Below are 23826 nucleotides of genomic sequence, written 5' to 3'. Positions count from 1 at the left end.
GCATTCGTCCTTTCCTTGCACAAAGCTTACATGGAGGTTATATTATATCTGGTCTTCACTGATCATCCATTCTGATTTGTTTGTGGGGCACCTGTACAACAATAAGTGTTCTTGCGTTCATCCCGATCTGCTTGCGTGTTCCCATTTTCGCCGATGACCTCTCCACCCCAGTTCAAGTAGCTTATTGCAAGCATTGTCCCCTTATTCCTGACCCATTCTGTGTTCTCTATCCCACTAAAAAGGCCTTTCCACTTCTCTCTCCCTCTCACCTACCTTCCTTCCCAGTGTGCAACAAACACCATTTTATAGACAGCAATCTGCTGTTCCAGTTCCGGATGAATTTCCGCCGGAGGAGGAGATTGATGGAGCTGCTCGCTGAGAAGTCCCGCTTGATGCCGGAGAGTCATGACAGTCCCTTTTGTCTACGAAAGCAGAACCATGACAATAAAAAGCACACCAGTTTCCTCTCAGGTATTTGAGTACCAAGGCAGAAGGAAGTCTTTGTGGTATTAGTAGGAAAAAATAGTAGTTTATCCATTTCTATAGTACTTTCAACCAAGATTCAACAAGATTCACTGCAGCTCACTCACAGAACCTGGAATATGTGCCTCTGAGCACCCGCAGACTGCTTTGAGGGGAGTGAAGAGTATGCATTAAATGCTGTTTGAAAAGGGTTAAAGTGATAGAGTTCTAGAGAGGAGAGGAATAAATGGTTAGAGCACAATCTATGCAAGTCATTGCCACCTTGGATTAGCTGTGTGCTAGGTCGCAGGTGGCGCTGTGGATTAAACCACAGAGCCTAGGACTTGCCGATCAGAAGGTCAGTGGTTCGAATCCCCGCAATGGGGTGAGCTCCCGTTGCTCGGTCCCTGCTCCTGCCAACCTAGAAGTTCGAAAGCACGTCAAAGTGCAAGTAGATAAATAGGTACCCCTCTGGTGGGAAGGTAAACGGCGTTTCCGTGCGCTGCTCTGGTTTGCCAGAAGCGGCTTAGTCATGCTGGCCACATGACCTGTACGCCGGCTCCCTCAGCCACTAAAGCGAAATGAGCACCGCAACCCCAGAGCCAGCCAGGACTGGAAGTAATGGTCAGGTGTCCCTTTACCTTTACCTTAGGTCATCTATCACTGAGGAAATTGTTCAGCTGCTCCATTTTTTCCAGAAGTTGGGTTTTCTGTGCCCTGGAAAAAATCCAGAAGCTGAAAAAGGGAAGAATGGGAGGAGAATGTTTCAATCATTACATTATGCAGGTGCCCTGTAAGCAATCTAGTACAAGATGGCAGCTTCCCATATTGAAGTTGATCCTCTTTTCAGCTATTTATGAAAGCATAAATCTTTTCTTAATTTAGAAGAGAAAGCAGAAGAAAAAAGTTAGTAATGTGAGTGAGCATTCTGGCCAGTTTAGGTTTTGTATTGTGCAACTGACTTATAGCACAATCCTATACAGTGGTACCTCGGGTTAAGTACTTAATTCGTTCCAGAGGTCTGTACTTAACCTGAAACTGTTCTTAACCTGAAGCACCATTTTAGCTAATGGGGCCTCCTGCTGCGCTGCTGGAGCACGATTTCTGTTCTCATCCTGAAGCAAAGTTCTTAACCTGAAGCACTATTTCTGGGTTAGCGGAGTCTGTAACCTGAAGCGTATGTAACCCGAGGTACCACTGTACATACGTAGCCAAAATTTAGCCCCATTGGGTTCACACGGCATAGCAGCCTGAAGCAATAAACAAACAAATAAATAAACCATTTGTGTATGGAAGTACCCTAAATCTTTCTAAGATGTAGCTGTTCATGAATGGGTATCACAAGTTTTAGAAATTTAGGTGACCGCTGGATATAAAATCAGAGCAGTGGCATTTCTGATATAACAATATACAGCTGAAATGGACTTAGAAGACCATCAAAAAAACTTATTTGTTTCGAAAAGCACCATTGTACTAAATGAGCAGTTCATCATCAAAGTGATGGGACTATTGACGGTGACAAGATGCACTAGAACAAGCATCCCCAAACTTGGCCCTCCAGATGTTTTGGGACTACAACTCCCATCTTCCCTAGCGAACAGGTCAGGGATGATGGGAATTGTAGTCCCGAAACATCTGTAGGGCTGAGTTTGGGGGTGCCTGCACTAGAAACTTCTGAAGTTATGAATCATGGGTAGGCAGCCTAAGGCCTGGGGGCCAGATCTGGCCCAGTCGCCTTCTAAATCCGGCCCGTGGACAGTCCAGGAATCAGTGTGTTTTTATATGAGTAGAATGTGTCCTTTTATTTAAAATGAATCTGTGGGTTATTTGCGGGGCCTTCTTGATGTTTTTACATGAGTAGAATGTGTCCTTTTATGTGAAATGAATCTCTGGGTTATTTGTGGGGCGCAGGAATTTGTTCATTCCCCCCCCCCCCAATATAGTCCGGCCTCCCACAAGTTGTGAGGGACAGTGGACCGGCCCCCTGCTGAAAAAAGTTTGCTGACCCCTGTTATGAATGATGGTAAGGAGAACTGTAAGAGAGAGAGAAATTAATTTATGTCCTCCTGCCTATTTCCCTTCCTTCTCCTCCTCCTCCTCTGCTTGGGAAAGTGAGCCCCACCAAGGAGATAAAGATTGTCTCAGCAGTGAGACGGAGCAGTATGAGTAGCTGTAGCAGCAGTGGGTACTTCAGCAGCAGCCCAACGATCAGCGGCAGTCCTCCAGTTCTCTGCAACCCCAAATCTGGTAAGGATTGCTAAGGCTTGTTTGCATTGGCGAATGTTGGAGCCAAGTTAGACACCATGCACTTTTTTAGATGCACCTTCGCATTACACATGCATGCTTTAAAAACAAAACAAACCAGAAATAGCAACTGCTGATATGATAATTGGAATGACTGTAAAGGGACAGGGCTGTAGTCTGGATGATGCTTGCTCCTCCAAAGCTGCTATTAGCTTTCCTACCAATGCAAATAGCAGCTTTCGAGGAGTGATTTTCCTACCAATGCAAATAGCAGCTTTCGAGGGGGAAGAAATTATTAAACACCCCCCTCTGTCAGCCTTCTGTAATTCCCTACCCCCAACACTCACTGTTAGTATTTTTGTAAACTGCATTATAAATGCAAATATGCATTTAAATCCACATATACTTTACCCCTTAGAAGACATCCAGGCAATTTAGCTTTGAGATAGCAAGAGTGTATTTGTTTTTAATGAAGGGGCATGTCTTTGCAAAACCAAATACCCTTTCAAAGCACATTATTTCCCTCAAAGAATTCTGGGCACCGTTGTTTCTTATGGGTTTCTGGAAACTGTAACTCTCTGAGGGGTAAACTACAGTGCCCAGAATTCTTTGAGGGAAATAATGTGCTTTGAATGTGCTTTAAATGTACAATGTGTATACAATTTATACATTTAAGGAGGGGAGGACTAAGTGTTTGCATGTTTCCCCATCTTAAAAAATAACTAAATTTTTATGTACACTGAAAACTAAGGAAAGGCTCGACCAGAGTTCTAATAGGCTATGTTTGAATATACGGGAGGTTAACACGTGAAAGCGTTCGTCTTCAAAGCTTAACCTCAATTGGTCTAGCCCAGCAACAGAGACCTCTCAAAAGCTGTTCAAGTTTTCCTGGACTCTGATTCCTAATTCTTAAGCTTTTCTGTGCATGACTCAGGTTTTAATCAACGGCGTATAGTTTTATTCCGTTTTTATTCCAAGTTTTGAAAGCTTTGGTTTGATTGTTGTTGCGCTTTGTGAATTTCCTCCGCTTTCCTCCAAATTACCTCTTACGTAAACTGCTCAGATGGGATGCGGGTGGCGCTATGAGTTAAACCACAGAGCCTAGGACTTGCCAATCAGACTTGCCGGCAGTTCAAATCCCCGCGACGGGGTGAGCTCCCATTACTCAGTCCCTGCTCCAGCCAACCTAGCAGTTCAAAAGCACGTCAAAGTGCAAGTAGATAAATAGGTACCACTCTGGCGGGAAGGTAAACGGAGTTTCCATGCGCTGCTCTGGTTCGCCAGAAGCGGCTTAGTCATGCTGGCCACATGACCGGCCAATCATGTCTCCACCCCCATCGTTCAGCGAGATGAGTGCCGCAACCCCAGAGTCAGCCACAACTGGACCTAATGGTCAGGGGTCCCTTTACTAAACTGCTCAGAGATTTCTTTTTATATTAAGCACTTTCTAAATTACATACGTAAATAAATCAGGCCAGTTCCCTTAAAAATAAAAATAAAAATGGATGGAATATTTGCGTATTCCTTAGACCTAATATAGCCAGAATTCTGCAGCCGGTTAAAGGTAAATGCGGAAGAGAATTATGTACCTTGTCAGCTTAGGCATATGACACCAGCTGCTTGACCGAGCGCTTTCACACCCCCACTGGTTGTGGCAACCAGCCCTAAATCGGCTGACAATCCAAGTTTTCTGACCCACTTAGCAACAGTTTATAGATCAATCTGTCATTCTTCTCCATTACGCAGAGAGAACAGTGACAGCAGTGGCCCGCATGTGAAGACATTTACTTTATTCGAGCCGTTAATAAATGAGGTCAGCACAGGAAAGGGGATAGTAACGATGCGATCATGCTGTTTGCTAAGAGGAATTAGGAATACTTCAGCTATCGGTTCATATTCAACAAGCCCCTCTATGATAAGATGAAAACTGTCGGCTTCTGAGATTGTTTTCTTTCTAAGCTATTTCCTGTGCCTCTAGAAACACGAAACATCCCTCCTTTGTGCTCTTCTGACTGATATTAAAAGGCGGAGGAGGGTGGTAAAGAAATATGCATTTTCCCATCCACACTGTTATCTGCTTCAAAGGGAGAACAGAACGTCAAAGCGTCAAAGAGAATTCTCACGCTCTCCTTTCTCACTTCAGTCTTCCCTTCAGTTACGTATAAATATACTCAGCGTGTTCTGAAGATGATTTCAGTAGCTCTGCAAAGGCATTAACCTGCGAATACGAGGGCTCCAACTCAAGTGAGCAGCGATAGGAAATGAAGCCTTGCCCTGTGTACAACACTGTGCAGGCGTGTCTCCGGCAACTATAGGACAGCGCTTGTGACGTCACTCATGATTAATGGTTCAATTCCCTCTCCTTTCCCCCTTGTCGTGGTTTTATTTTAAATCTGTGTTCTTTAGAATCCGGGCACGTCCTGGCTGCACAGTTAAGTGTGGGAGTGAACATGCTGGCCTCTGAAAAGTGAGCAAAAATCAGAAACTGTACCTGTCAGCGATGCTCTGCTGTTTTATATCTTGTGGCGGGGAAGTGCACCTAAAAGGAACACAAAAGCACATATTATTTATTTAGCAGTAAGCAGTCGTTCCTTTATTGCCCACTACAATCCACCCTTGTGCCAAGAAACAAGGGTGTAGCCTTCATTTTAGATCCAAAGATTAGATTGCAAGTGTTTAATTGAGGGAAAAGATCTTTGCACAGATAGATAGATAGGTAAAATAGCTGAAAATAACGCCAATGTATTTCACACCTGGCAACCCATGTGCCCCTTTGGTTCCATACAGTACGTGGGTAAAAGGTAAAGGTAAAGGGACCACTGTCTGGACCCAGTTCTCCACCCCTGGGCTAGGACCTGGGAGGCCAGGGTTCAGATCCTGCCATAGCCGTGAAGCTCAGTGGCAAACCTGAGCTGATGTTGCCACACCATAAGATGAGAGGACCCAAGCCTAGATTCCCATCCCGTAAAGGTAAAGGGACCCCTGACCATTAGGTCCAGTCACGGACGACTCTGGGGTTGCGGTGCTCATCTTGCTTTATTGGCCGAGGGAGCCGGTGTACAACTTCCGGGTCATGTGGCCAGCATGACTAAACCGCTTCTGGCGAACCAGAGCAGCACACGGAAATGCCGTTTACCTTCCCACTGGAGCGGTACCTATTTATCTACTTGCACTTCATGCTTTTGAACTGCTAGGTTGGCAGTAGCAGGGAGCGAGCAACAGGCGCTCACCCCGTTGCGGGGATTCGAACTGCTGAACTTCTGATTGGCAAGCCCTAGGCTCTGTGGTTTAACCTACAGCGCCACCCGCGTAGGCAAGTCTAAAAAGCCTGGGACACAAATTGCCACAGCCCTCTAGCAGCTGGGGAGGCTCATTTACCAGAAATAATGTATTTAGCATTAACTCTGGAAGTGTATACTTGATTCTGACCAACCATACTAAGCCTCCCTGATGTATATTGTGCTCTAGGAGACTGGAACCCAAAGGGAGCATTGGTTGCCATGTGTGTTGGTGTGTTTTTCCAGCTCTCCTACCCCGCCAATATTGCAACAATAGTTTTTCATTTCAGCAGTATTTTGCTAATATCTTAGTGTTCCGTTGCTAATTAGAAGATTGGTTTTTGTTTTTTTAATGTGGAAGCAACATAGGAGAATCACAACTGGATGACAATGTTGTTGACAATGTAAGTAAAGGAGACATGGCGATTCCAGACTAAGCAATCCCAGCTCTTGTGAAAGTCTTTCCTTAACATCCTTCTTGTGTATTTGCAGTATTGAAGAGACCAGTGACTCCTGATGAACTTCTGATGCCTGGGGCACCGTATGCCAGGAGAACCTTCACAGTATGTCTCCAATTACCTCAATTATCTTCTGTTGTGTAGTGCACTTCATGACATTTTGATCCATTATTCAGACATAATAATGGATGCGAAAAATAGATAAAGGAATATTTTCATTCGCATTTCGGTACAATTTTGAGCCGAGGGTTTTTAGTCACAAAATCTGACGGACTGTGAAAACAGCGTTCCTATTAGTCCAGGAAGTGTGTGAATCAGACCAGCTTTCTTAAAATTGTGGCTTGGTTTGCCTAAAATCCCTGAGCGACGGTGGATTCACAAAAAATCCCTGAGCGACGGTGGATTCACAAGAATGTGCTTGTGTTGTTTTGGTTTGCTATCAAAACAGCAACAAAGAGAATTGCTAAAGCATTCGTTGTCGCACCTTCTTGTTCCCTCTCAAGATTGTAGGCGATGCCGTCGGGTGGGGATTTGTGGTGCGTGGGAACAAGCCTTGCCACGTCCAAGCTGTGGATCCCAGCGGCCCAGCAGCTGCAGCAGGAATGAAGGTAATTTTAACGAATGCAGGTTAAGTACTTTAAAAGGGGGGAGAGGAAGTGTTGACATGACGTCAGGACTACTTCAGTTGTGACACCACGCAACACAGCTCTATACACCTGGTGTGGGGACATAAACTCCAGTGTTCCTCTGATGAGAATCAGGACGCATGTCTTTTGCTGACATGCTCTTGTGGGAGCCAGCTGACTTTTGTGAAAGCACAGCATCACAGCAAGCACCATCTTGTCCTCCTCCCTGAGCTTGGCAGCGACACTGGAGGGGAAAACGGGCGGAGGAAGGAGGGTGCGGTGGGGGTGAACAGCCCCGGGTGACATTTGGCGCGCCGCCCGCCCGCGACTCTGAAGCCTCCCCCGAGCCGTCGGGGGAAGGAGGGAGCTGCACCGCTTTGCCAGCAGCATTCCCCCCTTCCCCCTTGGTTTTCACAGCTGGGGGAGGCTTGGGAGTCGCGGGTGGGCAGCGCACCGAATGTCCACCATTGGTGGCTCGCTCTGCCCCTGGCTGCAGGCCGCATGTGCCACTCTGTGCACCCGAGTGGCTATCCCGTGCCTGGGAGGGCACCCTCCATGCCCCGCCCCTCTTGGGAGCACACCCGTCCTAGGCAGCGTGGACATATGCTCCGCCACTGGTGGGAAACAGGACATTCTGGGATCAAATCAGGAACTGGGATGGTTTCTGTAATTCCAGGACAGTCCTGGGGAAATTGGCACACTTGAAGCATATATAAGTATTTCCATGTGTAATTAGGTAAAGGTAAAGGGACCCCTGACCATTAGGTCCAGTCGTGGCCGACTCTGGGGTTGTGGCGCTCATCTCGCTTTATAGGCCGAGGGAGCCAGCATTTGTCCACAGACAGTTTTTCCGAGTCATGTGGCCAGCATGACTAAGCCGCTTCTGGCATACCAGAGCAGCGCACGGAAATGCCGTTTACCTTCCCGCCGGAGCAGTACCTATTTATCTACTTGCACTCTGAGGTGCTTTCGAACTGCTAGGTTGGCAGGAGCAGGGCCCGAGCAACGGGAGCTCACCCCATCAAAGGGATTTGAACCGCCAACCTTCTGATCAGCAAGTCCTAGGCTCTGTGGTTTAACCCACAGCACCACCCGTGTCCCCCACAGCACCACCCGAGTAATTACATATGAACTATACACAGTGGTACCTCTGGTTGCGAACGGGATCCATTCCGGTGTCCCGTTTGCAACATGAAAGGACGCAACCCGTGTCTGTTCATCTGCGCATGCACAGGTCACGATTTGCCGCTTCTGCACGTGTGCATGACGTTGTTTTGCGCATGTGCGAGTGGCGAAACCTGGAAGTAACCCTTTCTGGTACTTCCGGGTCGCTGCAGGACACATCCTGAAAAAAACGTATCATGAAGCAAGCGTAACAAGAGGTATGACTGTAATTACATATTGCCACACAGGGTGCTGCTTTATGCTTACTCAGACCATTAGACTATCTCGCTCAGTACTGCCTGACAGCAGCTCACCAGGGTCTTTTCTCAGCCCTGCCTTAAGGGACCCCTGTCTGGACCCTGTCTGCCTTAAGGGTGTTGGGGACTCAACCTTCTGCATCCAATGCAGATATTTTCCCACTGAGCTACAGCCCTTCCCCATCATCGCATGCCACTATCTACATGGGATCTTCACACTCCTTCCTGGCAGAAATGTATTCCTGTAGGAGTTTTAAGCTGGCCTAGGACATTGCCAGGTTTGCGTCTTCCTTTCCTGACGCGGGTCTCCTTTAGGCTTCTTTATGCTCAGCACAACAGTAATAAGAGCTGGCAGCGAAGAAGAATCCGTCCTGCTCTAAGAAGCTTTGTCTGCCAGAATTGCTTGGAGCAACCAACCAAAAGAGACCAGACCAAGAAAACTTGGCGAAGAGGGAAAGGGCAAGAATTTGAAGAGCAGCCAAAGCTCAGCGTTTTGCTTTCTAGAAGTGTCCTTGGCACCGAGGCAACGCCTTCTTCCCTGCCTTGTTGAGATGCACCCAGAAGTCTACACATTTCTGGACGTTGGCTGCACGCTGTGGTTGTTTAGAAAACTTGCAGTCTTCGTTCCCTCCACGCTCCGCATGTTACGCTTCTTTCCTTTGCACCGCGTGGAGCAAACTCCTGGGGCAAGACATTTGGCCCGCCACTCCGCATGTGCTCTCGAAGGCCTTTTGTTCCAGAAAGCTGTAAGGAAGATATACTTACAAAGCCAGTGCTGTGTGTCTTGCATTCCATAAGACGACTTATTCAAAAGCCATCAATCTCAGTGGATTCCAAAGAGAGAGGACTGAACCAAGCCTTTGTAATGGCGAGGAAAATTGCCAGGATTTTAATTTCAAGAAAAATGAGTCTTGGGTCTGTCTGGAAGGCCTTCATTTATGGTGTGTGCACGACTCTGTAGTAGCCTAGTGGTGATAGAAATGTGCTCTGTACTTTCTCGGTGGGGTGGCTTTTCATAAGGATGAGAACGAGTCTTTGGCATTGAAAGCAGATTCTGGATCCTTAGCAATCGCTGGCATTGCTCCTGCATAGCCCATCCATTCTGAGGGCTATGTGGCCAGAGGAGTGAAAAAATCATGGCAGAAGGACAGCATTTGCCTTCTGCTGTTGGCAATGGAGTGGATCTACTGCTTCTTGCAGAAAGAAGTTCAGAGGAGGTTGGGCAGGTCTGGAAAGGCTCTTTGGCTGTCTTCCCGCCAGGTCCTTGCAAGCTCTTTGAAAATAAGTCTGGTGAGAAGTGGAAAACTCTCTTTGTTTTCCTCATTCACTTTACAGGGTTGGGCGTTATATCACAAGACTGAAACTGAAGTGGGGTAAATATTGACACAGCGATAACATTGTGATTGCAGCAAACAGCAGCATTTCACTCCCTATGTTAAAGACACACCATGCAAAGATTGCACAGAAATAGACACGATAAGGCCTGCCGTCTGTTTCCAGGATGAAAACTGTGAAACCACCTGCTCAGGGTTTAGTTTTGGGCTATTTTAATCTCATTGTGTTGCTAAATATGGCAAATATGCTAGTTGTACAATGAAAAACAGCGCTGGTTCTTATTTGGAGACAGAGCAGATAGTGTAAGCTGGGTGACACATCTCGCCTACTTTTTTGTTGTCTGGGAGTTTGAACAAACATCAGCTGTTTTCCGATATGGTTTTACTCGATGGCTTTTCTTTAAATAATACGACAGATGAAACAGAACTGGCATTGGTCTAGTATATAGCTGTCAACTTACAGATTTGAAAATAAGGGACCAGCAGCCAAAATAAGGGACCTGCAGCCTCCCTGTTCCAGGCCCTCCAGTCTTCCTGTCCTCCTGCAGTCTGGTCAAACCCATGCTGGTAGCTTCGAGAGAACACTGTCCAACTGAATAGAATCTGAATCACATGCACCACAAGGCCTATGTAGCCTCAACTTAAGATGGCTCCCTGGCCGGGCTTTGCACTGCAAAGTTTGCAGCAGCACGTGCAACAAAATGGCATCCAGCATTCAAAAAACCCCTCAGCTTGCATTAACTAGCCACACACAAGGCATGCAAGCTCCACCCGCCAGTCGTTCTTGGACTTGTTATTGGGTGAGCAACACAGCCAAACAACACAGTTTGGAGCCTCCCTCCTCCCTGGCCGGCAGGGAGGGAGGGAGAAGAGCTGCTTCCTTTGAAATTTAAGGGACATCATTTAAGGGACATTTAAGGGACATCCATCAATAAGGGACAGCAGCGGGACCTGGCGCTAGAATAAGGGACTGTCCCTTCAAATAAGGGACACTTGACAGCTATGGTCCAGTAGCACTTTTGCAGCTGGTTTGAGGACCAAAGTGGAGCTTTGGCAGAAGTTCTGAGTCTGCAAATCGTATACACACCCCACACATTTAAGAAGCTCCAAAGAATCCTGCATCAGAGACAGAAACAGCTGCTGAAGGGAAGTGCAGGTGGACTGTGGAAGATGGAAGAAGGATTGCTCACTTCTTTTCTCCACTGCTGCTTCTCCTTTCTAAATGGCACCCTCCCTCCATCACTTTTTTGATAATTAATGTCTCCAGATTTCTGCTGACTGTACAGTTTGGCTCTGAATTTCTTCTATCGGTTGTATTCTCTGCCAAGAGTATAATAGATTTCACCTGCTGTTACACTAGAGAATGAGCATAGCCGAAGAATCTTTATAAGCATTTGATATATAGCTACTAATCAGCAAAGTGCTACTGAATCATGTCCTTCCTCTGGTGACATCATACTTACTTACACTTACATCATATTCTTGCAAAGAAGCTGGCAAAAGGAGGGCTGGACGAGGTAACTGTTAGGTGGATTTGCAGCTGGTTAATGGACCGAACCCAAACTGTACTCGCTAATGATTCCTTGTCATCCTGGAAAAAAGTTACAAGTGGAGCGTTGCAGGGTTCTGTCCTGGGCCATTGTTGTTTATCTTTATAAACAACTTGGATGAAGGAATTGAGGGGATGCTCATCAAATTTGCAAACTAGGAGGAGTAGCTAATGCCGCCTCGTATTTACGGGACCGCCTCTGCTGGTATGCCCCGCAGAGGACCTTAAGGTCCATGAATAATCACAGTTTAGAGGTCCTGGGCCCTAAGGAAGTAAGATTATCCTCCACCAGGGCCAGAGCCTTCTCAGTGATGGCTCCGACCTGGTGGAATGCTCTGTCCCATGAGACCAGGGCCCTGCAGGATTTAACTTCCTTCTACAGGGCCTGTAAGACAGAGCTATTCCACCTGGCTTTCAATTTGAACTTAGCCTGATCTTTTATTCCCCTTCCTTCCCTCCCCCTCCCCTTTTTATGAAGATTACCCGCTCTGGGATCCCACAGCTAATTCTCCCCTGGTCTCCTCGCTGGCCCAAATAGGACTAACTTAGCCAGCTAGCCCTGGGGATCATCTAATGTTTATTGGATGGATTTCCCCCCTAAATTGATTTTTGAATTCTGAATTTATTGTTATTCACGTTTTATACAGTATTTTATGCTGTTTTTTGTTGCATCAATTTTAAATTTGTTGTTAGCCGCCCTGAGCCCAGTTTTCTGAACCAGGAAGGGTGGGGTATAAATTAAAATTTATTATTATTTTATTATGAAGTCAGGGGCATAGGGCGGGGGGGGGGTGGCTCTCCCCGGGTGTCGTCCCTGAAGGGGTGACCAAATGGCACACTGTGGGGGGGCAGCACTTACCGCGGGGTCTGGCCTGCAGCTCGCCCGAGCCACGCATCTCTCCTGGAAGTGATGCGATGGCTCGGGGTCCCGCACTGCCCGAAACAGCTGCGTGGGGCTTGCGTCTGCCAGGCGGACTCTGTGGGCAGTTTGCCATGGCACCTCCAGGCGCGGATCACAGCGGTGCCCCCCTTTTAAAAAAAGCTTTAAAAGCATAACAATTCTGATAAACCCACCATTTTGGCTTGCTTATGTCAAACCAACAGGACTATTGCTAGCCACTTACCTTTTTCAGATTAGTTTTAAACAAGGACAATCTTGAGGCTACAATACTTTTTTAAAAAGTTTTTGTAAGAAGATGCTTGGAGGGCCATTTAGATTAGGAATGCATAAGATATGAAGGCATGTCGGGCTGCTTGTCGTCATGAGCCCTGGGAGCCGCAACAGCCGTACCTATTCAAATTGCGGCGAAGCCGCTCCGAGTGCATATGCCAGCGCAGAAACAGTGCTGCGCTTATGTGTTAATTCAGCTCGTAAATTCCTGCCTGGGCCGCAGCCCAATTACAGATGCATCGTGTTGCCAGACTGCACAGCTGGGACCTTTTGCCCTTTCGGAGCATTTGCTGACTACTTAAAATAGCCCTTGGCCAACAGCTTCTGCTGCAACGGTGAAAAATACTCGGAGTCGAGTGTGGATTTCAATCTCTTTATTCAGCTCATAGTAGTGAGGAATGGAAGTTTCCCTGAACTGTCTGCTTTATATACATTATTTACACAATGGGCCCCACGTGATTGGCTAATTCTGGGATTCTCCTGTAGGCCAATCAGGTTGCAGATTCACTTCCACCTGGAGCTGGATTGGGTGGCTCCTGCGGACCAATCAGACTGCTGCATTCTGAATCCTAGGACCAATCAGACTGCTGCATTCTGAATCCTATTGTTCTAGGACCAATCAGACTACTGCAATTTGGATCCCATTCAACCCAGTACATAACAAACAGGAAGACAATTTGGACACTGGAAGTTTGGGAAGAGCGTTGTTCTCATGCAGAAACTTAATAGCGTTGTAGACAACCCTGGTTTCTTTGGTCCTGCTGTTGCTGTCCTTGACCTAAGGTTGCCACTTTTTGTTTCCTGAAGCCCTGCTATGCCAGGCAAAAATTCTACTGGTATAGCTTTACCCACCATGTAGATGGGGAGAATTTCACCTGTTCCCTTTCTACATGCAGGTGTTCAGCCTTCAGGAGAATCAGCAATACAAAGGTTGAAAATGTACCTTGTGTGGAGGTCCACCTGCTGGGCTTCTGTCAAAGAGGTAGGAGGGTACAGCCTGCTCCTCTGTGCCACGTCATGATGTGCTGCATGTAGTGGTGGCTCTGAACTGATGGTGGCTAAGCAGAATCATAGCGTTGGAAGGGACCTCAAGGCCATCTAGCCCCATCCCCCTGCAATGCAGATCTTGATGTTGGAGCAAATAACTCAATGAGAATAGTAACACAGTGTGAATCGGTTATGAAGCAAAAGGGAAATTACCTGCTGCAGCTTATTAAAAAGGAACCGGAAGCTTAATTATTTATTACAATTATTTCAGGGCTAGTCTTATCATAAACTATGGGTGTTGTTAATGTCCTCTGGAAAACAGAAATGAACTAGTTTGCATGAAATGGATGCTGTGATCCATTTGGGTCTTCATTCACATGTGCAGGAAATGAAAACAACAATTCTTGTTACACCGTTACACCGTCGAATTTACAACCTGTGCATTAAATTAGGTCAACAAGTTTACGGCTTGTGTTCTGCTTAGCTGACATATTTACTTCCCTAAATTGTTAACTTGGAAATCGATGTCAGTGAACTTAAAAGAGCCTCATTAGCCTTACTGTTCTAATCTGAAAAACTCTGGTTTGGCGTCATATCAATTAACTAAACAATAGTATTAACAAAATTGCTTGATCTTTAAAGTAGAAAGTGCCAGGCTTACCCCTGCTTAGAACTGGCATCCTCTGACCTGTAAATCTTCCCTTATAATCCCAGATGTGTGGGTCCTGTTGTGACTGTTCAGTGTGTGAAGGGAGGCATTTTTCACATGCTTAAAGGCACCCTCGCCATTAGGATTATTTAATTAGGCTTTTTACATTGAAATGAAATTCTGGGGCGTCAGAAGTTTGCACTGGTTACCCGCCATATCCAGGAAGGTCCATGAAGCGGTGAGCTTTTCAACAGGTTACAGTGGTATCTCGGGTTAGAGACTCTTCAGGTTACAGACGCTTCAGGTTACAGACTCCGCTAACCTAGAAATAGTACCTCGGGTTAAGAACTTTGCTTCAGGATGAGAACAGAAATCGCAGCGCGAGGCCCCATTAACTAAAGTGGTACCTGTGAATGTATCGCCCCACCATGGTTGTTCGCATATTTGGCACCGACGCTTCGCGCATCTGAATTGGGGTGGGGGGCAGTGAACGGCTGTGGAGAACAGTTAAGAACAGGTTCAGGTTAAGAACGAATTAAGTTCTTAACCCGAGGTACCACTATAGTTGGATCTTTCCCTCAGCTGAAGGAGTGGCAAACCTCAGGAGGAGGGGGCAGATGCTAGGCTGATGGGGTAAGAGCAACTATTACAATGGGAGCGTGTGAAATCCTCAGTGCAAGATATCTTGAGCCTGGGAGCTCAGGTAAACTCATCAGATCCTTTGAAGTCTATGCATTGAGTAAGGACATTCCTGAGTTATCTTCCGAATCTGCTCCTCCAGGAGAAACAGTTGGTCCGGTCTGGTATGTATGTGAGCTCCCAGATGCTTGATGCTCTGGGAGGGAGAGAGGCAGCAGTTCTGGAGATTTATCAGAAAGCCGAGACTCATGGCACATGGCGGCTAGATCCCAAGGCGCCCTGCAAAGAATGGTGCTCAGATAGGCGTAGTAACCAACCCCTGCAGAAGAAGATGGACTACTTCTCTGAATGGCTGGTACTCCAGCTAATGAATGGCCGGTGCAGCATTCTAGGATATCCACCTGTCATGTGCTTCCAATGAAGCTTTGTTTAAAGGTAAAGGTACCCCCCCCCCCGACCGTTAGGGCCAGGCAGGGACGAATCTGGGGTTGCGTGCTCATCTTGCTCTATAGGCCGAGGGACCTGGCGTTTGTCCGCATGACTAAGCCACTTCTGGCGAACCAGAGCGGTGCACAGAAACACGGTTTACCTTCCCACCGGTGTGGTACCTATTTATCAACGTGCACTGGTGTGCTTTCGAACTGCTAGGTTGGCAGGAGCTGGGACCGAGCAACAGGAGCTCACCCCATCGCAGGGTTTCGAACCACCGACCTTCCAATCAGCAAGCCCTAGGATTGGTGGTTTAGACCACAGTGCCACCTGCATCCCACCCGACCCTTCGTTTAGGCAAGTTCTAAACATCCTGCCCTACCCACCCTATACAGGTGGCTGAATATGGACTTGACCCTCCAGCATTTGGTTTGTGCCACGTTTGTTCAGAGAGATTACTTCTTCCTCACTTCTTTCTTAGGCTGTCTTCTTGTCTTTGTCCACCTGTACTTCTCTGCCTGCTCTGTCTATGGCTCAGATATGGTTAGAACAGGAGGCAGAAAGTCAGGCCTGTGGGGGTGTTGTTCTACGGTTTATTGGAGAATGTTCGTGGTAAATAACCAATGTTTTGTTCTAACCTGTCTATGCATATTCCCTCCCCGTTTGGCACTCCAAAATTGCCTTGACTCAGCAAACTGGCTGCAAACTGTAGACGTTTTAGCTCTCAGCGCAGCTTTCCTACAAACAGGCTGCTTACTCTCTCCTTTTACCAAAGCAGTAAGCACTCGGCGATGGGTTTCATCTGAATGAAAATAGCACCTCAGGACAGAAGGAGTAATAATACAGGAGTTTATTTATTTCTCCTTAGACAAAGTTGTTTTTTCTCACCTCCACAAATTGAAACCTGGTTTTCAGCAAGCATTCTGCAGAAAGCCTCGGACATGACACTAGGCATGTTTTGAGCCTTAAAGGCTGAAAGCGAATGCCAGTTCTCTGGAGATGCAATCTTGTGTTTATGCAAGAGCTGGATTGCTGCCTGCACCCACACCGCCCACTCTTTTTAGCCAATGGCGCACCAGCTAGACATGCTCACATACACAGTAAAATGTAGTATGCAGAAAAAGATTCCTCCCAAGGGTGGATTTTAAAGGAATGGGGAGCAAAATGCATTACTGGTGTAGAGCATGGTGAATGAGCCCCTGTCTGCAGAAAGTTTCACTCTGAAGATGAGGAAGAAGGAAGGAGTTCTCAGATTAGACCTTTGGCACACACGAAAAAGGTTTATATGATGCTTTAGACAAGCATATAAGCCTCTTTCACATATTACTTGCAAGAGAGTGGGGCCACGCTCCTGCCCCACTCATTTAGGATCCACACTTTGAGAACTATGGTCAACAAAGTGGTATCACAACAGATATAAAATGTAATTGAGATTCAAATGGGCTCTAGTAATTTTAAAACAGCCATTTCCTTACATTAAAAGCCTAACAACCCACACAGGAAAGCAAAGGCCTTAGGGAAGAGAGAGGCCTTCAAGGCCTAGGCAGCTATGGATGAGCCCTGTGGGGCCACCACCAAAAAGGCCCTGTGAGCAGTGCCACCCACCCACAGCCACATCTCTTCTTCACTGGCAGACACTTCAGTTGAGACCCTCTGATGTCAATCGCAGGGTCCTAGCAGACTGATCTGGAGAAACAGGGAAGATCATGTTAGTATTTCATGCTGCCGATTCTGTAAATGTGACTGGTGTGAATCACATGCCTGTCTGAGAAGACCGTGGGAATAGAAGACAGCCTTATCTGTTTTCCGCTGTGTGTACTTTGTAACATACTTTCACTTTTTTTTGTTTTCTCGGAGCTGAGAATGGTCAACATTATGCTGTAGTCTGTATATAGTGTGTAAATAAATAGTCGTTTAGATCTACGGTGTCTCTCTCTTCTTGCTGTTATGCCAGAAAATTAGTGTGCATATATCAAGCTGATACAGTGGTACCTCGGGTTACATACGCTTCAGGTTACAGACTCCGCTAACCCAGAAATAGTACCTCGGGTTAAGAACTTTGCTTCAGGATGAGAACAGAAATCGTGCGGCGGTAGCAGGAGGCCCCATTAGCTAAAGTGGTCTTCAGGTTAAGAACAGTTTCAGGTTAAGAACAGACCTCTGGAACGAATTAAGTACGTAACCAGAGGTACCACTGTATATGTCGCTGAGCTCCTTAGAGCGCACATCGGAGGATACTAGGGGTTCCGGGGGTTTGAAGGCAACCCCGGGGTGTTTCCCAACAGATCATGTCCAGCACTTTGAATTGAGCCCAGGAACATATCTGCAATGAGCACAAACAGGTGCAAATTGGCGTAATATGTTCCAACTACCTGGCGTCCAGAGTGGAGTCCCTAAGGTGGTTGGATGGTGCCTTGTATGCCTCTTTCTGGAAACTCCTGCTAAAGGGGTGCCCAATGTATTATTCTGCTTTCCTTTGCACCACGTCGGCAAGGCCAAGAGTGGGGTCTTGTCATCTGGACAGCCCAGGACCTACATACACACTGCACAGCTTTGTGCCAACAAAAACAATGTGGGAGGCAGCATTCACGAATTGCCGGCCTCAGCAGCCACAGCGGGCGCTGTGATTCTCCAGCATTTGGACTTCACCCCTGGAAGCACACTCCATTGTCTCTCAAGACAGATGGGTGCCAACAACAAACTGGCATCAATTAGTAGCCAATATTTTTCTCCTGTTGATGTTTCTGGGCAACCTTTGTCAGTCACACGGCCTGATCTTGCCTCCAGAGAACCACAAATTAGCAGTGGCGTAGCATGGGGGGTGCAGGGGGGGCCGGCTGCACCGGGCGCAACATCTGGGGGGGGGCGCTCGCACTCACAGCTCTCTGCCCTTACCTGGCTCACTCACTCTCTCTCACTGCAGTGCTGGCTGTGCGAATCCGATCCAAGCCACCGGGTCGCCGCCCACTGTGGAGGGGGGGGTGTGTGTGCCAGGCGTGCGGTGCGGAGCGGAGAGAGAGCGAGGGACTATCTGGGGGAGGGACAGTGCAGCGGGGGGTGGGGCGCAAATTACTTGCCTTGCCCCGGGTGCTGACAACCCACGCTACGCCACTGCAAATTAGTGTGTTTGTGAAATAGCTGTGGTGTGCCCTGTTTCTCCATCCGTCCCCTTTCCCCACTTACTGTAGCAGTAATTTTTTAATGTAAATTGGGTAAATAAAACAAGGAGTCAGATTTTTGCCCCATAACAAGTTGGGGGAAGGGCAGGCAAGGGGACCAGTGGAAGAACAGGGCAGGAGTAGCTGCAGTACTTAAAATTTACAGAACTAATAACACCACCCTGATATTTTGTGAGATGCTGGTATATAAATACATTTAGTTATTCATTCATTCTTTAATGAACCTTTGATAGGAAATGCACAGCATCCCAGATTTGCAAGCTGACCATTGTGTTGGAGAGGAAGACGTTAAAAATAATATATTTTTTGTTGGCCTTGAGGTTTTCTAAAGTCCAGTTCTAATAAGAGGCCCTCTGGGAATAACCAAGGCGGTGGTGGGAATTGCTTCCTTGTTGCATGTAATAGGAAATCAGTGTTAGGTTTATAGAGGTTTGTTCAGGTTCCAGTCAGTATCTTTGAAGCTTCTCCGACGGACGTGCTCGCGCTCTGCTAAATTGTAATAAGGTTGTGTCCGATTCCTCACTTTCTCCAGCTGACTTGCTGTACAAGAAAACAACCAGGTGCCCTTGTTGACAGTAGTTCATGCTGACATTGGTGACTATTGGTTGGCTCACTGTAATGATTTATTATTCTTATTCTTATTCTTATTTATACCCCGCCCATCTGGCTGGGTTTCCCCAGCCACTCTGGGCGGCTCCCAACTGAATATTAAAAAGTTATGGGTTAGGATTTGCCCAAAAGCTTTGTAAAATGAAGTGCTTTGGGTTTGTTCCAGTTAAATGATGCAATGCTGCAGCCTTGCCCTTGCCAAGGCCTTCCACGTTCCTAGTCTTTGTTTTGTTTCATTTTATTGCCATTATGAACTCTCATGCTTAGCACATTGAGCTTATTAACAATTTTCAGAGGGGTAGCCCATGTTACCCCATGGCAGCAGAAAGAATCTTTTGACACTATGTAGACTAACAAATTTATTACAGAAGCATAAGCTTTCTTTTTTAAAAAACATAGGAGCGAAAGTTTAAATTCACAGGGTTCTTTGAGTAAGCAGTGTATCAGATTAAATGGCATGTAATGTTTATGGGTTTTGAAATATACTCGGAGTCGAGAGTGTATTTCATGCTCTTTATTCAGCTCATAGTGGTGAGGTGGAATGGAAGTTCCCCCATAATGTCTGCTTTATATACATTATTTACACAATGGCTCCCACATGATTGGCTAATTCCGGGATTCTCCTGTAGGCCAATCAGGTTGCGGATTCACTTCCACCTGGAGCTGGATTGGGTGGCTCCTGTGGACCAAGCAGACTGCTGCATTCTGAATCCTATTGTTCTAGGACCAATCAGACTGCTGCATTCTGGATCCTATTGTTCTAGGACCAATCAGACTGCTGCATTTTGGATCCTATTCAACTCGGTACATAACAGGTTTAAAATGGCCAGAAGTGCTTGGGATTTAAGATCACGGCAGACGTTTTGCTGACATGGTTCATCCCGCATTGTCTGTGAGTTTCAAAATGTTTTCTGCTGCATTTGGTGTTGGGCCCCTGGAGCAGAATGTGTTGCCTTTGCCCAACACTATGAGCATCCTTGCCTCTTTTCCCCCCATTTCTTTTAGGTCTGCCAGTTTGTGGTTTCGGTGAATGGGCTGAACGTCCTCCATGCAGACTACAGGACAGTGAGCAACCTCATCCTGACTGGTCCTCGAACCATCGTCATGGAAGTGATGGAGGAGATAGAGCCTTGAGGAGGACACTTTGAGATGAGGACGTATACCTTGTCCAAGACAATTATCCTGCCTTCAAAGTACTTTCCTCCCTCCCCTCCACCCCCAGTTTACCAGTAATAAATACTTGGGTGGATACGCTCCTCAGCCAATGTTTGTACCCATGGTACCGATGTGCAGACTCACCTGTGCTATGCTGTGGGCCAACTGCATATCCGGGATGTAGCCAGCTCAGGTGGCCTGCATCACAGATGGCTGTGCTACCAACAGAAGGGTCAGAATCATGTCAGGAATTGCATCCTCACAGGTTTCCCCAATGCTATGCTGCTCCTCTTTTCCTTCACAATTTTATTTCTGCGACAGAGCCACCGCTGAGATCATCTGAAGGACTTTCACCTTGGAAATTGGGCAGTATCTTATATTTTCATTCGCACTTGTTATCGGAACTGTAATGTGCCAATTGAAAGCATTGCCAGGTGGTGTGTGTGCATTGCTTCAGGATGCTGTAGCAGAACATCAAATTCTAATAAATTAAAAGGAGGAGTAAAGGTAAAGGTAAATGGACCCCTGACCATTAGGTCCAGTCGTGACCAACTCTGGGGTTGCGGCACTCATCTCGCTTTATTAGCCGAGGGAGCTGGCGTACAGCTTCCAGGTCATGTGGCCAGCATGACTAAGCCACTTTTGGCGAACCAGAGCAGCGCACGGAAACACCGTTTACCTTCCCACCGGAGTGGTACCTATTTATCTACTTGCACTTTGATGTGCTTTTGAACTGCTAGGTTGGCAGGAGCAGGGACTGAGCAACGGGAGCTCACCCGTCGCAGGGATTCGAACCGCCAACCTTCTGATTGGCAAGTCCTAGGCTCTGTGGTTTAACCCACAGTGCCATACAGCAAATGTGGCCTAAGTGAACAATTTGGATACACCCCATGCATTTTTCTGGCACTGTTAAGTCTTAAGTTGCAGAATCGTCGGGTCTGAAGGGACCCAAGGGTGATCTAGTCCAACAACCTACAACGCAGGAATCGTTTGCCCAATGCGGGGCCTTGAACCCACGTCCCTGAGACCAAGAGTCCCACGCTCTATCCACTGACCAAGTCACTATCTCTCATCCTAGCCCATGTGTGGCTAAAATGAGATAACTCCCTTGCGTGTTACCCTGAGCTCTGGAGAAGTGGCAGGATGTAAATATGAGCAAATAAAATATTTCTCAGTCTCGGTGCCGCATCTTAAAAATGAGGACAATAACGATCTACCTCCCGGGATTGTGGTGAATGTAAAAATCCTTCAAATTTGTGCATTAACTGAGCTTTCACAGGCCATATAGTTCCTTGAAAAGCGTGGCTTTAATAGCACAGCGATAACTAGCAGTATGATGCTCAGTGGCTTAAAAGAGCCTATTACGTATACCGTTTGGGTGGAATGACCGGATCTGAGAGGCTTTGTTTAGCCTTGTTTTCGCTAAAAATAGAGGAAGCTGCAGCCATACCTGCATTAAAATGTGCTTCTCTCACTGTTGAGTAATATGCGCTTGCTTTTAAAAGAGCAGAGCTTTCACTTTTTGTAATCTCACATCCGAATCATTGTTTTGAAGAATGCTGAATGAGCTATGTCAAACCACGGAGCCAATCCTACCTTAGAGCCAATTTTGCAAAATATTAAGGGGATTAGGCAACAAGATTTGGGGGTTGTTGTTTTTTTCAGGGTGTTGAAGGTAGTTTGGGGGGGGGGATGAATTATTTCTCATGATGTGGACACTCAATAAGCAGGTTTTTCACATTAGGTCCAAATCCAAAATATTGTCTATTTCAGCATAAATTCGGATTCACCACGATGAAGCCCCTAGATTGAAATGTCTGAACCCCCCTTTTAAAACCCAATTTCTGGTTGAAGCTTTTAGAAAGGTGTGTGTGTGTGTTTAAAATTTGGCAGCATATCTTCAATAGCAAAATTCAAACACTTAATACTTGTACTTTACCCTTTCAAATGTGACTTTAGAGAAATTCACTTCTGTTTGTGCAGAGAAAATGCACATTTGGACATAGGCTTGCTTTGAGCTATGGTATAATGTGATAAATTTCGAAAGAGGGGGAAATATTTGTGCCAGCTTTGTAATTTCCTGCTCCGATGAGGAAAGGTGTGCCATAATTTTTTTGAATGTATACATATTTATATGTTTTCCACAGGACCGTGTAAGCTATACATAGCAAAGGTATTCTGGTACTGTTCGATTTATATATGTCAGTTGGGTTTTTGAATAAACCTTTTTAAAAACGGGATTTGTTTGTGGCCACGTGCAAAAGAAAACGTTACTATCTCGGCAATCTTCTCCAGCAAAGGAGATCTTTGACTCATGGGCCAAACTTGGCACATCGGGGCGTTGGGGGCAACCCACACCCTTTGCAAGCCACACCCTGTGGGGCAGGATTCGGCCAAAAAGGGTTTTGCAAACTCCAGTTGTCAGGAGCTTCTGAAGCATTGTGCAAAGCAGGGTTGACCCTGCATTGGCTGGTGTGTGGGGAGGTTCAGTCCTGTTCATTTTGGGTGCACAAGAATTGTGCATGAATTTTTCTGCTTGTCAAATTTGGCCTGATTCTGATAAGCCAGAAGGCTTCTCCATCCTCAGTCACACAACAACTTTATTATGTATATGTGCAAAGGGTGAACGTAAAGTAGTAGCTAAAATGCCATGTTGATACACGGCCATGTTCATCAATAAATTTTTAACAAGGCCCGTCTTTTTGTAATAAGTAAGAGGTCAAGGTTAAAGTTGCTTTAACTTCACTGTTTTGCTCACATACAAGCAACGATCTCTTGTATATTCATATCGCTGTGACCAAGAAGCTTTTGTCAAGAGCGCTCTGTATACACACCGACCCCCTCTTTTTGGGGGGTGGGGTGGTCCGTGTTGTGGCAAGCTGTGGCAGTGCTTGAGTGACAGGCATATTGTGTGACAGGAGACCTTGCGCCTGAATGTGTATCGCAGCGCAAATGGGCATGGACTCCTGACCCACTCGGTTTATTTATTTATTTAAGCGGTAAGTGATCCCAGAGAAGGTTTTGATAAAAACCATTTTTTAAAAAAAATGGAACCATTTCATCAAAACATCAGAAAGCAAGGTCATTGGTAGCTGACAGCAACCAGAGCAAAAATAAAACCAAATAAATAATAAATAAATAAATAAAAATAAAAGCCAAATAAAAATAAATAAATCAGAAAACAACCCAACACTCTTAACCAGGAAAATGCCTGTGTGAATAAAACCGTTTTGAGCTGGTAACTAATGTTCATAAGAGTCAGTGATAGCGCCTCTTTGAGGTTTGGTAGTCATGTTTTTACAATCATTTGCAGTTTTGTATTTGTTTCTTCCTACACGTTTTTGTTCTTTGTTTTCTTTCCTTGTTTTTCTTTTTCCCCTGTATCCCTTTATTTCTTTAGAATCAAAATTCTTTTGATAAAATATTAATACCAAATTGAAAATAAAAATAAATAAAATCAAGCAGTATAGAAATTTTATGAAATAGATATTTTTTTTAAAAAGGAGAAATAATGTATTTGCCTGCTGCTGAAAGGCAAGTGAGCCTGTCTGGGTCCTCATTCTACGCTTGGTGCCAGCACTGAAAAGGCCCTCTCTATAGTAGCCATCTGCTGCACCTCCCACAGGATGTCTTCCC

At 46.1% G+C, this 23826-nt stretch overlaps 1 protein-coding gene across 3 annotated transcripts in view; it reads left to right on the top strand.

Moving 5' to 3' along the window:
- The window catches only part of DEPTOR (DEP domain containing MTOR interacting protein), a 60410-nt gene extending 37985 nt beyond the window's left edge, over positions 1 to 22425 (top strand). For all 3 annotated transcript variants that reach the window (XM_083450637.1, XM_083450639.1, XM_083450638.1), the window contains 5 exons: positions 286 to 471; positions 2575 to 2709; positions 6477 to 6547; positions 6946 to 7050; positions 20041 to 22425. In XM_083450637.1, the coding sequence (XP_083306763.1) occupies positions 286 to 471; positions 2575 to 2709; positions 6477 to 6547; positions 6946 to 7050; positions 20041 to 20169 (626 nt within the window). In that variant the 3' untranslated portion in view covers positions 20170 to 22425. The remainder of the gene's footprint in view (positions 1 to 285; positions 472 to 2574; positions 2710 to 6476; positions 6548 to 6945; positions 7051 to 20040) is intronic.
- The last annotated feature ends 1401 nt before the right edge of the window (positions 22426 to 23826 follow it).

The sequence above is a fragment of the Podarcis tiliguerta genome (genome assembly GCF_965153285.1).
Source record: "Podarcis tiliguerta genome assembly, chromosome: 7".
NCBI lineage: Eukaryota > Metazoa > Chordata > Lepidosauria > Squamata > Lacertidae > Podarcis > Podarcis tiliguerta.
This window is presented reverse-complemented; position numbering and strand designations above follow the sequence as displayed.